Source organism: Pelobates fuscus, chromosome 3 (genome assembly GCF_036172605.1).
Source record: "Pelobates fuscus isolate aPelFus1 chromosome 3, aPelFus1.pri, whole genome shotgun sequence".
NCBI lineage: Eukaryota > Metazoa > Chordata > Amphibia > Anura > Pelobatidae > Pelobates > Pelobates fuscus.
Genome location: NC_086319.1, coordinates 102389835 through 102405918, shown reverse-complemented (window position 1 = coordinate 102405918; position 16084 = coordinate 102389835). Strand labels below are relative to the sequence as shown.

The 16084-nt window shown below is 43.1% G+C and overlaps 1 protein-coding gene across 3 annotated transcripts in view; it reads right to left on the bottom strand.

The window, feature by feature from the left end:
* The window catches only part of ARHGAP26 (Rho GTPase activating protein 26), a 431709-nt gene that overhangs the window by 186258 nt on the left and 229367 nt on the right, over positions 1-16084 (bottom strand). For all 3 annotated transcript variants that reach the window (XM_063447382.1, XM_063447384.1, XM_063447383.1), the window contains exon 15: positions 7194-7281. In XM_063447382.1, coding sequence (XP_063303452.1) covers positions 7194-7281 — 88 coding nt within the window. The remainder of the gene's footprint in view (positions 1-7193; positions 7282-16084) is intronic.

The window sequence follows — 16084 nt, the reverse complement described above, 5'->3', positions numbered from 1 at the left end:
ATTTTCATATCATATAATTTACTATAAATTTTTTTCTAATATACGAAGAAAATGAAAATAAACACCTTTTCGAACTTTGACCCCCAAAATCTGTTACGCATCTACAACCGCCAAAAAACACCCATGCTAAATAGTTTCTAAATTTTGTTCTGAGTTTAGAAATGCCCAATGTTAACATGTTCTTAGATTTTTTTTGGAAAGTTATAGGGCTATAAATACGAGTAGCACAGTGCTATTTCCAAACCATTTTTTTCCCCATTACGCATTACATTGTAACACTGATATCTGTCAGGAATCCCTGAATTATCCTTCACATGTATATATTTTTTTAAAAGAAGACAACCTAAGGTATTAAACTTGGGTTATTTTGACTCTTTTCAAGCAACCATTTTACCACCAATCTATGCCAAAATAATAAAAAAAAAAATTGGTGATTTTTGTTGACACACACAGCAATTTAAGAATACATGTACGGATAACTTTAAAGGTTACTGCCAAAGAACACCCCAATATGTGTTCAGCAACATCTCCTGAGTACAGTGATACCCCCCATATATAGGTGTATCATGTTCTCTGGGGGCTAAAATACCTTATTTGGAGGGTGCGCATTCCAGTTTTCCAACTTGGAATTTTTACAGGTGGTCATCATGCACCCATGTCCTATTTGGGACATGGCCAATGTAATTTACCTCTATCAAACCATATATTTTTTTTAAAGTAGACACCCTAGGGTATTTCAGATGCTGGTATTTTAACACTTTCCATGCACTAATTCTACCACAAGACTAATTCAACTTTTATGTAGTAATTTTTCTGTGTGTTATTTTTCCACTCACATTGTACTCTAGGCATGGATTCTCAGTTCCTAATATGTATAACTGACAAAGAACACCCCAGTATGTGTTCAGCAACATGTCCCGAGTACAACAGGGCCACCAATGTACAGGTTTTATGGTTGTTTGCAAACTTACAGGGAAAATGTATTATTTTATTATTTATATCGCGCCATCAGATTCCATAGCGCTGTACAATGGGTGGACTAACAGACATGTAATTGTAACCAGACAACTGGACGTACAGGAACAGAGAGGTGGAGGGTCCTGCTCAATGAGATTACATTCTAGAGGGAGTGGGGGTATAGTGACACAAAGGGTAAAAGTAGGGGTACGAAGTAGGTTGTTAGAAAAGTATTCAATGAGGGCTTAGGTAATTTTTGACAGTTGCAGGAGAGGAGTCATGGGGGGTTTGGGATAAAAAACTGCTAACAGTTTAATTGATATGCTTTCTTCAAGAAATGAATTTTCAATGATTTCTTTGAATGAGTGGAGACTAGGTGAAAGTCTTAAGGAGAAGGGAGTTCCACAGAAGAGGTGCAGCCCTGGAGGAATCTTGGAGGCGAGCATTAGAGGTGGGAGTACGGACAGGGCCGGCGCGTACATAAGGCGGCACAGGTGGCCGCCTTAGGACGCACCAGCCCGGGGGCGCAAATGTCCGGGTGACCGCAGGAGGGAAGCGCACAGAGCCCCTCTCCTGCCGGTCACTTCTTGTAACGTGGCCGAGCGCCAACTGCAGTGCCGCAGACTGTGTGGAGGGGGCGGGGATATGACACGTCATATCCCTGCTCCCTCCGTAGCACACAGCGCGGCTGGTGCCCAGCAGGGGCGGAGCAACAGCCGGCCACCTTCTAATTAGCATGGGAGGACTTCCACCCAAGAAGACTGCAGAGAGCAGAAGGCAGAGAGGAGAGGGGCTGGGCAGGACTAGCTCCAACTCCCAACTACCTCAGGCAGCACTCAGGTAAGCCACCCTTCTGTGTATGGCTAGAAAAGTGTATATTTTGATCAGCATGTGTGTGTATCTGTGTGTGTGTGTGTGTGTGTGTGTGTGTATGTGTGTATGTCTGTCAGTGGGTGTGTGTGTCAGTGTGCCTGTATGACTGTCAGTGTGTCTGTGTGTTTCTGTATGTCAGTGTCTTGTGTGTGTGTGTGTTTCTGTCTGTCAGTGTCCGTGTGTGTATGTCTGTCAGTGTGTATCTATATGTCTGTCAGTGTGTCTGTGTGTGTATCTGCATGTCAATCATTGTGTGTGTGTATCTGTATGTCTGTCAGTGTGTCTGTATGTCAGTGTGTGTTTATCTGTATGTCTGTCTATCTGAATGTGTATCTGCATGTGTGTCAGTGTGTGTATCTTCGTGTATGTGTATCACAGTGTGCGCGTGTGTGGCAGTGTATGTGTATATGTGCATACATCTCAACATTCAAACACCAACACTACACACAAATAAACACCTGCATGCAAACTTCAACACTACATACAAACACACCCCTGCATTCAAATGTCAACACTACATACAAGCACGCCTTTATATCAGACACCAAAATTCTATATAAACACACACCTGCATTCAAAAACCAACACTACACGTAAATTCATGCTTGCATTCAAACGCAAACACTACATACAAACTCACCCCTACATTCACACAAACATACTCTATACAAACACATGCTTACAGTCAAACACACAAATACTGCTCAGTGCTAAATACAATCCTGCAAGCATGGGGAATCGGTAGAGCCCCAGCTTTCAAAGCATTGTTGAAGTTGCACGACAGATGGGGATCTATCTTTTAGCCATCCTGTGTACATACACAGACCATCATACAGAGACATACATACAAGGGAGACTACGAGACACAGAGGTGAAGATGCATTTTTTTTGGGTGCGGGGGGGGGGGGGGGGGGGGGCGTCAAAATGCATCTTCGCCTGTGTAGTCAAAAATCCTAGCACCGGCCCTGAGTACGGACAGAGGATATACGTAGGTCTTTGGAAGAGCGTAGATAGTACATAGTTGTGTATTAGGGAGGATAGAATTTTAAATTGAGCCCTATATCTAACTGGAAGCCAATGCAGTGACTGACAGAGCGGGGAGGTGTAGTAGGTGCGAGCGGACAGGTAAATGAGCCTCGCCGCCGCATTCATTATAGATTGCAGCGGTGAAATCTGAGAACATGTAAGACCACTGAGAAGGATATTGCAGTAGTCAAGGCGAGAGAGAACAAGAGCATGAACCAGCACCTTAGCCGCATCCGTGGATAAATAGGGGCGGATCCACGCTATGTTTTTGAAATGGAAGTGACAGGATTTGGCGATTGATTGGATATGAGGGGTGAATGAGAGGTTGGAGTCAAAAAGAACACCCAGGCAGCGAGCCTGCGAGGTAGAGGTGATGGTAGCACCGTTGACTTGGAGGGAGACAGACACGGGAGTAGTAACACTTGAGGGAGGAAAGAGCAGAAGTTCGGTTTTGGACAGGTTGAGTTTAAGGAAGTGAGCAGTCATGAAGTTGGAAATCGAAGAGAGGCAGTCAGAGACACGAGTCAAGATTGGCAGAGAGAGATCAGGAGAGGACAGGTAGATTTGCGTGTCATCCGCATAGAAATGATAACGGAAGCCAAAGGAGTTGACGAGTATAGATAGAGAACAATAGGGTACCAAGGACAGTATCTTGGGGGATGTCGACAGAGAGTGGTTGGGGAGGTGGGGGGGAGAGGCAGTCAGAGAAAGCAACACTGAAAGAGCGCCTGGAGAGGTAGGAGGAGCACCAGGAGAGAGCAGTATCCTGAAGACCAAAATTACAGAAAATGCAAAGAAGCTGTTGATGATCAACAGTGTCAAAGGCAGCAGAAAGATCAAGGAGAATTAGGATAGAGTAATGGTCGTGAGATTTAGCAGCAATTAAATTGTTGGATACTTTGGTCACAGCAGTTTAGACAGAATTACCAGCGCGGAATCCAGACTGAATAAAGGTCAAGCAGAGTTGGATTCGAGAAAGTCAGTCAGTCAAGTGTACACAACTCTCTCGAGGGTCTTGGAGGCGAATGGCAGTAGCGAGATAGGGCGGCAGTTGGATGGGGAGTTGGTGTCTACGCTGGGCTATTTCCAGAATCGGGGTTACAGTTGCATGTTTGATGCGTGAGGGAAATATGACAGAGAAAAGGGAGAGATTACAATTTTTAGTGAGAGGAAGAGCAAGAGAGGGAGACAAAGTGCGGATGCGATACGAGGGAATAGGATCGAGGAAACAGGTGGTAGGGCGGGAGGACCGGAGCAGAGCAGAAACCTCTTTCGCTGTAGCAGGTGCAAATTAGTGTAGAATGGTGGAGGGAGTAGGGTTGGGTGATGTATTGGTAGGGGAAAGAGAGAAATTAGCGATCTCTTCTCGGATTGTATAGATCTTCTCAGTGAAGTGAGATGCAAATTTTGCGGCGGACAAGGTGGTAGAAGGAGGGGGAGTAAAAGGGTGAATAGGAGCATCAAAAGTGTGAAATAGGTGTTTGGGTTGATGGGACAATGTACTTATGAGGGTGTTAAAGTAATTTAATATTGCAGCAGAAAGAGCAAGGCTGTAGGAGTGCAGCATAAATTTATAGAGGAGGAAGATGCAAAGTGAGACTTTCTCCAGCAGTTCTAGAACATTTTTGTAGGCAACGGGTCAGCTTGGTGTGCCAGGGTTGTAATTGGGACGCTTGCTGCGTTTAATTGTAGGAGGTGCCATGATGTCGAGTTGAGAGGAGAGAGTGGAGTTGTAGAGTGAGGTCGCAGAGTTAGGGCAAGTTAGATTTGAGACGGGTAAAAGGAGAGTTTGGAGGAGAAATGCTGGAGATCAAGGCAGTTGAGGTGTCTGCGAGATTGGAGAGTTGAGGGTAGTGAAATTTGGGTACGGGGTATGCTGATGTCAAATGTTAGCAGATGGTGGCCAGACAAAGGAAATGGAACAGTGGAGAGATTAGAGGTGGTACAGAGATTGGTGAAGATGAGGTCAAGGGTGTATGAGTTGCTGAAATAGACAACTGCGTGAGGCCAAAGGAGGAGGTTACAGAGAGCAGACGGGAGGTATCAGGGCAGTTGAGGTTGTTGATAGGGATGTTAAATTCCCAAGTATGAGGGAGGGAGTGCTACAGGAGAGAAAGTGGGGGAGCCAGGAAGAAAAGTGTTCAATGAATAGCCTAGAATGACCGAGGGGCAATAGATGATGACAATTCTTAAAGGAGTGAGATTAAAAAGGCGGACAGTGTGAACTTCAGAGGACATAAATGAAAGGGCAGGGAGGATAGGTTGAAAGCTACATTGATGGGAGAGAAGGATGCCTACACCACCTCCTTTCCAGTCAAGTCTGGGAGTGTGGGAGAATTGTAGTCCACCGAAACAAAGAAGCGGGAGTAGCGGTATCAGAGTGGGACAGCCAGGTCTCAGTGAGTGAGTTAGAAATGACAAGGTTGTGTATAGCGGTTGATTTAATATTACTACAGATTGAATGGGCTTTCCAGAGTGCACACTGAGTGTTGGTAAAGGAGGATAAATTGCATGGTATGTGGATGAGGTTTGTGTGGTTTCTGGCTGTCTTAGTGTGAGCAGACTAGGTGAAGGGTCCCCGGGTTGGGTGAGACATCACCAGCTGCTAAAAGTAGGAGAGATAGTGACAGGAGGTGTGAATGGGTTTTATATGAGCGGGGTCTAGGATGAGATTGAGTTAGAGCAGGAGAGAAAGAATAGAGAAATGAGTGCAGGGCTTGAGATGAGAAGGGGGGATTAAAGCAGAGAGGGATTAATGTTAATGTAATTGTGTTGTTGAGGTTAGTGGGTGTAAGGAGATCTTTTGATGCTGAGGAAGATGGGAGAAAAGGAGAAAAGATAGAGCATTGCTCCTATGAGTAGGCACTGAGGAAAGCAGAATGGGCAGAAGTACGGAGAGTGATGTAGGGCTTTCCCCTTTTCCATGTTTGCACATTGAAATTTCCCAGATTGGTTTGCTGGGCCTTTGAGACCATATAGCAGCCCAGGAATCAAAATTAACCCCATCATGGCATATCATTTGTAAAAGTAGACCACACACAGTATTCAAAATGGAATATGTCCAGTATTTTGTAGTAGCTACTTAATCACAAATGCTGGCCAAAGTTAGCTTTTTTGTTTTTTGCACAAAAACTGCACTTTTACTGGTGATGTCGCTCTCCCTCACCATGTACTTACCAATCGACGCCATTCCCCCTCGAGGCACTCAGTGGACAGAGCATCGGAAGCAACGTGGCAACCCGGAAGTGACCGTTCGGGGGGGGGGGGGGGAGCTTAATGTAGTTGTTCTGGTGAGTATAATGGCTCCCTTCAGGCATTTTCATGAAAACACTGCATTTTCAGAGAAAAGACAGTTTTTACATTGCCCCTAGGGACACCTCCAAGTGGCCACTCCTGAGATGGCCACTGGAGGGGCTTCCAGGCTCAGGGCTGCACAGTAAGCTCTACATGGAGACGCTGCATTTTCCCCATAGAGATGCATTGATTCAATGCATCTCCATGAGGAGGTCCTGCCCGGTGCCAATCCAATGCTCTCTCGATTAGCGAAAAATCTTCCATTTTGATGATGTCATAAAGGGGGCGTTGTCAACACTGCAGACCAACGCGGCGCTAGAAATAAGGCGAGTTTAAAATTTTTTTTATAAGGGGGCTAAGGGAGGGCAAGCCACCTAAATGTTGGGTTACACACTATAGGGTCAGGAATACATGTTTGTGTTCCTGACCCTATAGTGATCCTTTAACCTCTCCTTTCCTGAGCCCGTCCAAATGTACTTGTTATCCAGATAATTAACTTTGCATGATAAATATGTCAATCTTTGTGCTACTACATCACATAAAACAAACTTATTAAAACATCAAGTGTCAAACAACTCTGTATTGCGCATTTAAAAAAAAACAAAAAAACCTTTCAACAACCTGCATATGAACATCCTGCGTCCCTGTTTTACGTGACAAAATAGACAAAAGCATACTTTTTTTTTATGTCACATAATTAAACAAAATGAAAGACACTATGTTAAAAACGGCGCATTTCAACAGTAAGCCAGGATCAAACCAATGTAATTCCATTTCTCCCAACTACTCTTAAAATGCTGTGGGTAGTGGGAACTGCATTCCGTAACTAATTAATAAGGGGCAATTTAAAAAGTGCAGGCAGCCACTGAATACACTAAATTATTTACTTCCTCGCAGCTACAGTATATATCGAACATAAACCAATATGATGTGAAGTAACTATTTCACACAAAACTAATTTTGTGCCAAGATCACACATACTGGGACTTCAAAGAAGATACGTGCACAGTCTGGGAGTTAAAATAAACAAATACTTTGCAAACCTCAAGTAAGTCTTCAGTGCACTTGTGATGGTCTTTATTTCCCACTCTGCAGAGATTTCCGTTTCAGCTTCAGGGATAATTTTGGGATCTAAAAATACAGAAATAAAGATTAAATGAATGAGTTGGGCAATAGCAAAGATATCTGCTTTCATACGTCTACTATGCAGGGTTTAACAAAATGATAAAAGTTATTAGAACAGACACAGATATTCGCGCAATGAATATAAAAACCAGAAGAAAAAAAAATACTCTGTTGTCCAAACTTGACAGTGCTACATCAAAGAGGAGCGATACGTAATAAGAGATTGTACGCAATTTTTTTTTTTAATTCCGAGAGTTTGTTTTTATCAGAAAGATATAATGTACTGTAATGTCAATTAAATATATACACTGATCAGCCACAACATAAAAACCACCTGCCTAATATAATCTAGGTCTCCTAGTACTGCCATAACAACATGATGCATTGAGGCATCGACTCCACAAGACATCTGAATGTGTCCTGTGGTATCTGGCACCAAAACATTAGCAGCAGAGACCTGCAAGTTGTGATATCTTGCTCCAGCACATCCCACAAATGCTCAATCTTTTGAGATCCGGGGTATTTCGGGGCCCAGGTAACATCTTGAACTATTTGCCATGTTCCTCGAACCATTCCTGAGCATTTTTTGCAGTGTGGCAGGGTGCATTAAACTGATTAAAGAGGCCACTGCTGTCAGGGAATATTACTGCCATGAAGGGGTGTACGTGGTCTACAACAATCTATAGGTAGGCGCAGTGGCGTACACACAACCCATGGGGCCCCGGTGCGAAAACTGATCTGTGGGCGGCCCGGCGGGCCAGTGCATGCATAAACACGATGTACGCCAGTGCATGCATAAACACATACACTTAAAGGACCACTACAGACACCCAGATCAAATCAGCTCAATGAAGTGGTCTGGGTGCCAGGTCTCTCTAGTTTTAACCCTGCAGCTGAAAACATAGCAGTTTCAGAGAATGTTTCACTGAGGGTTAATCCATCTCTAGTGGCTGTCTCATTGACAGCCGCTAGAGGATTTTCTGCGATTCTCACTGTGAAAATCACAGTGAGAAGACGCTGAACGTCCATAGGAAAGCATTGAGTAATGCTTTCCTATATGGGCGGTTTGAATGCGCGCGTGGCTCTTGCCACGCATGTGCATTCGGAGCTGAGAGGCGGATCGGGACGGAGAGATCCCCAGCGCCAAGGGAGCCCGGCGCTGGAGAAAGGTAAGTGCTTTAGACACACACACACACACACACACACACACACACTCTCATGAACAGACGCACACATTTACTGACAGACACACACTCAGTGACAGGCACACAAACATACTCAGTGACAGACACACACACACTCACTAACACACACACTCAGTCTAACACACTAACAATAACACACTAACACACTAACAATAACACACTAACACACTAACAATAACACACTAACACACTAACAATAACACACTCACACACTAACAATAACACACACACACACACTAACAATAACACACACACACACACTAACAATAACACACACACACACACACTAACAATAACACACACACACACACACTAACAATAACACACACACACACACTAACAATAACACACACACACACACTAACAATAACACACACACACACACTAACAATAACACACTCACACACTAACAATAACACACTCACACACTAACAATAACACACTCACACACTAACAATAACACACTCACACACTAACAATAACACACTCACACACTAACAATAACACACTCACACACTAACAATAACACACTAACACACTAACAATAACACACTAACACACTAACAATAACACACTAACACACTAACAATAACACACTCACACACTAACAATAACACACACACACACACTAACAATAACACACACACACACACTAACAATAACACACACACACACACTAACAATAACACACACACACACACTAACAATAACACACACACACACACTAACAATAACACACACTCACACACTAACAATAACACACACTCACACACTAACAATAACACACTCACACACTAACAATAACACACTCACACACTAACAATAACACACTCACACACTAACAATAACACACTCACACACTAACAATAACACACTCACACACTAACAATAACACACTCACACACTAACAATAACACACTCACACACTAACAATAACACACTCACACACTAACAATAACACACTCACACACTAACAATAACACACTCACACACTAACAATAACACTCTCACACTCTCACACACTCTCACACACACTCTCACACACTCTCACACACACTCTCACACACACTCTCACACACACTCTCACACACACTCTCACACACACTCTCACACACACTCTCACACACACTCTCACACACACTCTCACACACACTCTCACACACACTCTCACACACACTCTCACACACACTCTCACACACACTCTCACACACACTCTCACACACACTCGCACTAACACTCGCACTAACACTCGCACTAACACTCGCACTAACACTCGCACTAACACTCGCACTAACACTCGCACTAACACTCGCACTAACACTCGCACTAACACTCTCACTAACACTCGCACTAACACTCTCACTAACACTCTCACTAACACTCTCACTAACACTCTCACTAACACTCTCACTAACACTCTCACTAACACTCTCACTAACACTCTCACTAACACTCTCACTAACACTCTCACTAACACTCTCACTCACTACCACTCTCACACTCACTAACACTAACACACTCACTAACACTCACACACACTCACTAAACACACACACACACACACGTTTTTTCTGTTTTTTTTTTAAATTTAATCCCCCCAGCCTCCTTACCTGTGTGAGAGCTGGGGGGATTTCCTGGGGTCCAGTGGTGTTGCTGGTCACCCGGCTGGCGGGCGCGCGAGGGAGCACTGTCCCCTGGGTGCTCCCTCTTCAGCTCCCTCGCGCGCCGCGTACTGATACCGGAGCCGGAAGATGACGTCATCAGTGCTCCCTCGCGTGCCCGCCAGCCGGGTGACAGCAGGGCCAGCCTCGGGGGGCCCGGAGGTGGCCGGCTCCTGGGCCCCCCAGCAGAAGAGGCTGGCCCTGTGGGTACATACCGGGTCGCAGGGGCGGCCGGGCCCCCTGGTGGGCCGGGCCCGGTCACAGCCGCGACCCTGGTATGTACGCCACTGGGTAGGCGATATATGTCAAAGTAACATCCGCGTCAATGCCAGGACACAATGTTTCCCAGCAGAAGATTGCCCAAAGCATAGCACTGCCTCCACCACCATGCCTTATTCCCATAGTGCATCCTGCTGCCATTTCTTCCCCAGGTAAACAACGCACACACACACACCCAGCCATCCAGCCTTCACTATTTGGCCCTTGTCAAAGTCACTCAGATCTTTTTACTTGTCCATTTTTCCTGCTCCTAAAACATGAAATTCAACAACGGACTGTTCACTTGCTGCCTAATATATCCCACCTCTTGACAGGTGCCACTGTAACAATATAATCAGTGTTATTCACTTCACCTGTCAGTGGTTTTAATGTTTTGGATGATCAGTGGATAATTTCTCTAAAATAGGTCATATTAAGATACACACAATATAGTTCTCTGTGGAACAATTTGAAATGCATTACATTGTGGAAATAAACTGGCATTTTATAATATAAAGGCGAGAATGGACAGAACACATCACTCGTGATTTTTAAGCAGAGTGTTATTTTTGTTTTGTTTTTTATTTTATTGAGGAATAGGTCATCTCAGTTTCACCCGGATGCTTTTCTCATTGACTAGTATAAAGAAGGTTATTTAATTTTTACTTTTAAAAGTCCTGTGAGTGCTCTGGTTCTTTTTTTTTATAGTGTATTATATATTTCACATTTTCTTTTCGCTGTGTCCTTTAAAATGGCTATCCATCACAATAAAGTCTTCTGCTCTCTGGTCACTATGGCAACAGGGGTCACTACCTTGTTAAACAGGTGAAGATGCTGTCTGGCTCGCCATTTCACAAACAGAATATATATGATGTAAAGAGCAAGGCTGATTACAGTGAGAGGTAGCTGTCTGGTGCATGCTCTTTTCTGTCCAAATCAAAGCCTCTAAACCAACACTGGTCTCTGGAACAGACAGCTGGAGAGTCTTATTCTGCCAATTTTACATTATTCTTTAGAACAATCTCATTAGTCCTGGTCTAATAAGAACCTCTAAAATAATATTTTGTGTTTGCAAATCGCAAAAGTATTTTTTTTTATTTTTTTGCATTCTATAAATTCCATTTTCCAGAAGAGAAAACACACCAAAAATATCTGAATAAATTAGGAAGCGACATTAGGGAGGAAGGGAATGGTGGGAAAAATTTGGAGTGAAACACAGTCCAACAAGCTTCACACTGCAGGTGTGCTCACTGAAGATACCCTGCACATGCAGATTGTTTACTTCATGACCATTTCTATAAGCAGATGTGATCATGAAGGTTAGCATCACCCTTAATGGAACACCAGTAAATAAAAAAAAAAAAAAATACATTTAAAAAAAGTTGTCCCGGGAAGCACTGCAGAGACAGCTACCCTCTGTGTTCGCAAATGAAGGGTGGCTGACGGGGAGATATGAGGGATGTAAGCACCTCATCAAAATGTAAAATGAGCAGCAATTTGTGTGGATGCTGAATAGGGAAATACAGCCTCGCCACATACAATTCTACCCAATCCCCCCACTTCTCCCGGTCACATCACCTTTTTTTTTTTTACACAACCACTCTGTTGTAAATTTGCCAGTGTTCTAGGGATCATTGTCCTGTTGCATTATCCAATTTTGACCAAGCTTTAGCTCTCAAATAGTTGGCCTCACATTTAACTCTAGAATACATTGGTAAACAAAGGTGTTCATGGTTGACTCAATGACTAAGGTTTCCGAGGTCCTGTGGCTTCAAAACAAGCCCAAATCATCACCCGTCCATCATTGTGCTTGACCGCTGGTATGAGGTGTTTGTGCTGATATGCGGTGTTTGGCTCTGCCAATTGGTTACTTAGACTAGGCAAAAACCATATCAAATTACTTCTAAGCAGAGAGAAAAAGTTGTGTATACATATTCTTATCTTCAATGTATAAGCTTGAATTAGAGCCTGGATGTCCTACAATTTATATTTCTTATAATAGTACTGCGCCATTCCAATGATTGAGAAGAATTTTAGACAACAATTTCCTGTGCTGCTTTAGCAGATAACTCGTGTTTTGTAATGATTGTAGAACATTTACTTATTCATTTTAATTTAATTCTGTAAAAGTGTTGCATTTCCAGTTTAATAGATTTGTTGCTGTACCATTGTTCCTGCAACCAATTTTCTAAGTTTTTTTGTACATTTTTTTTATCATTGTATTTACCAAAAGTGATCCCATAGTGCTGAAGTATGACCTTTGTATCTTTCTTTTTGTGTGATATTTCATATATACTCACACACGTGTTTTAAATTCAAGTATGTCTAATTCATGCCCATATTTTTTTATGGCTCATCCAATAAGCATAAATACAACAGGTTATTGTATTGGGTATTTCTCCAAGATTTCTTTGGGTGCCACTTACTAGTCTCTATTTAAGCAGCACTGTCACGCCAGGCTTACCATTCTCCTACTGTTTCCTCTTCTCATCCTCTCTCAGAATATGTTATTTTCCTTATCTCTGATCTAGTTCTTTTTAAAGCATAAGATACATTTATAAGATTAATTTTTACATTGATTTTTTTTAGCCTTTAATTTGGCACTGCCATGGCCGCATGCATGCTTATTTTTTTTTTTTTTTAAATCTACATTTGGTTGTCCTCTAAGCAACTCCTAAATGCCCACACTAGCTTGCACTTTAAGATTTCTGCTCATGTCCAATTGAACCAAATTGCAGTAGGGATGCACCGAAATGAAAATTCTGGTCCGAAACCGAAAATTCAGGTTGCCCTTGGTCGAAAACCGAAAATAACTTTTTTCACCAAATTATTTTAAAATATTTTTTTCTATAATTTTATTAAGATTGGACATTGTATCAATTCTTCCCTATAGGGATTTTGCAGACGCAGGATGTCCTCATGCACAGCGTGAGGACGTCCAGCATCAGTTAGGCGACTTTTGGTCACCTAACCACCCAGAAGTCCCTCTGGTAGACTAGAGGTAGAGTTAACCCCTCAAAATAATTATTGCAGTTTCTGAGAAACTGCAATAATTACACTTGCAGGGTTAAGGGGACTGGGACACTGTAGGCACCCAGACCACTTCAGCTCATTGAAGTGGTCTGGATGCCGTCTGTCCCTTTTGTACCTAATGCTGCAATGTTTACATTGCAGCACTAAGTTTGCCCTCAGTGGCTGTCAGGCGTGCGGCTGTGTTTCAATCAGTGGCGGCGAGGGAGCGGTGATCTTTTTTGTGAGCGTTTGGGGGCAACAAAAAATAGTGCCACCAAAGGCAAATGCCTAGTTTGCCTTGGACTAATTACACCCCACTGGACCCCAGGGAGAGGGGGAACACGAGGTAAGCCGGTGTGGGCGTTTGGGAGCGGCAAAAAATGGTTAGTACCGCCCAAGGCAAATGCAGCCTTTGCCTTGGGCTAATTACACCTCTGTTCCCCTGCGTGCAGTACCGTGATTCACGGTACCACACGCTGGAAAGGGGGGGGCTGTAATTTTCAGCAGATTTGACCCTTTGTTTGGCCAAAATGGGAAAGGCCCATTTTCAGCTGAAAATTTCGGTAGCTGAAATTGCGGTGCATCCCTAGCAATCAGTCTTCGTTTGTTCAGTTTATTACAAGGAGAGAGGTACCAGCTCGTGGCTCCCTCCTTGCAATATGTAAAAATAAAAGTGGCAGGGAGCTCCCACACATTGGTGGCAGACAGGCTCCCTAAATGTTAAGGGGAAAACCTATTGTCCCCCAAACACACTGGTTTGGTCTCTAAATAATAATGGGGGGTCCCACCAGCTCCCACCCATTAGCACAAGTGGGGGCTCTAACCTGGTTTTTGCCTAATCTAAGTAATTGAATGTGTTACCTATCCCCCCCTACCCCCTCCCTCAACTACCAGCCATTAGCAGAAGACAGGGGCCCTAAGTGATATGGTGGGGGAAGGTCTTTCACCGCCCTGCAAAGCTCAATCTGTGCAGAACCCAGGAGAAGGAATAATTCCCTTCATCAGAATTTTTTTTTTCCCCCAATCAGGTCTTTTTTTATTTTAATAGTTCAACTGGACATTATGGATTTTATTTTTGCCCCTTTTTTGGGGCTGAAGCTTGAAAGAAAAAAAAGACGACATCTAATAGGGAGTATGAATGTTTTCATTTTCAGGTATTTAGTTTATTGTCCCCATCACTATTATGGTGAAGAGCGTAGGTATGTTATTTGTTTATTGGAGTGGTGACTATGGACTTGTGGACCCCTATTTACTTAGAGGGATAATTATTTTTCGACAATTAGCCCCATCCACCGCTAATGGGTGGCGGACGGGAGGGACAATAGGTTCCTCCTATATTACTTAGGGCTATGGGGGCCTGCCCATCATCATATATTGCAATAACCAGCAACTAATGGTTGGGGCCTAGGGGGCAACACTTGGTCCCCTGTTTAGTTTAATAGCCCCCAGATGGGTGTGTGTTTTGCCAGTGGCAGCTCACTGTTTAGTAGACATGTCCCTACTCGCAACACAATCAGTAGGATCAGGAGGGAGATTTTAACATCCCTTATTTACTAATACTCATAATAATCTGGTATTTTTACTTACTATTAGTAAAGTTGCCGCAAGCTGGTACCGCTCTCCTTGTAATCAAAATTAACGAAGGAAGACCGAATTGCAATTTGGTTCAACTGGACATGCGTGAAAATGTCACACTGCAAGCTAGTGTGGACAGAAAAAAAAAAAAAAAGTGAAATGGGGGACCTAGGGGCATTTTAGGGTGACTTGGAGGGCACTTGCAAAGTCTGTTTACTTATGCTGTGCAGGCATGACTTATATCGCACATGTGTGATCTCAGAAGTCATGTTTCTGGTTACTTTCTCAGCTGCTAGTTGTTAATACACATCTTTAATTGCACAGAGTGCAAAGAGGCTGGGAGTGGAGGACTTGTATGTAGCCATCCTTGATAAAGTCCTATGAGACTAAAGTGGTCGGAGCAACGATCTGCAGCTTAATTTACTTTGCTGTTTTGTTGGTTGACACAAGGACCCTGATCTGCAGTAGACACATGTATCTCCGTTCACCTGAGACGGGATCAGGACCCGTACTCCTAATGGAGTTATTCTAACACGGTTACAACCGGAGAAGTCTTTGTGACCGCCATGCTATTTTAGCGCTGTTTAGTTTATCAGAACAGTCTATTTGTAAGTGTTACTATTACATCCTTGTACAATGTAAAATATTTACAGTACAATACTTTATTTTGTCTGTTGAAGGGCATTAAAAAGGTTTTAGAATGTTACATCCGAGTACCATATTTTAACACAAAATACAATATGCATTTCCACTTATTTTATGTAATGTAGTTAACAAAATGAATTTAGCATTAAATGTAGCACAGATCACCTGCAACATTAAAACTACGGACAGTTGAAGTGAATAATATTGATTATATTGTAACAACGGAACCTGTCGAGGTGGGAAAAATGAGTCCGTAACTGAACAGTCAGTTCTTGAATTTCATGTCTTGGATACAGGAAAACAGGGCAAGCAAAACGATCTGAGTGACTTTGACAAGGGCCAAATATTAATGGCTAGAAAACTGGGTCAGAGCATCTCCAAAAAAGCAAGTGTTGTGGGGTGTTCCCGGCATGCAGTGGTTAGTACCTACCAAAAGTAGTACAAGGAAGGACA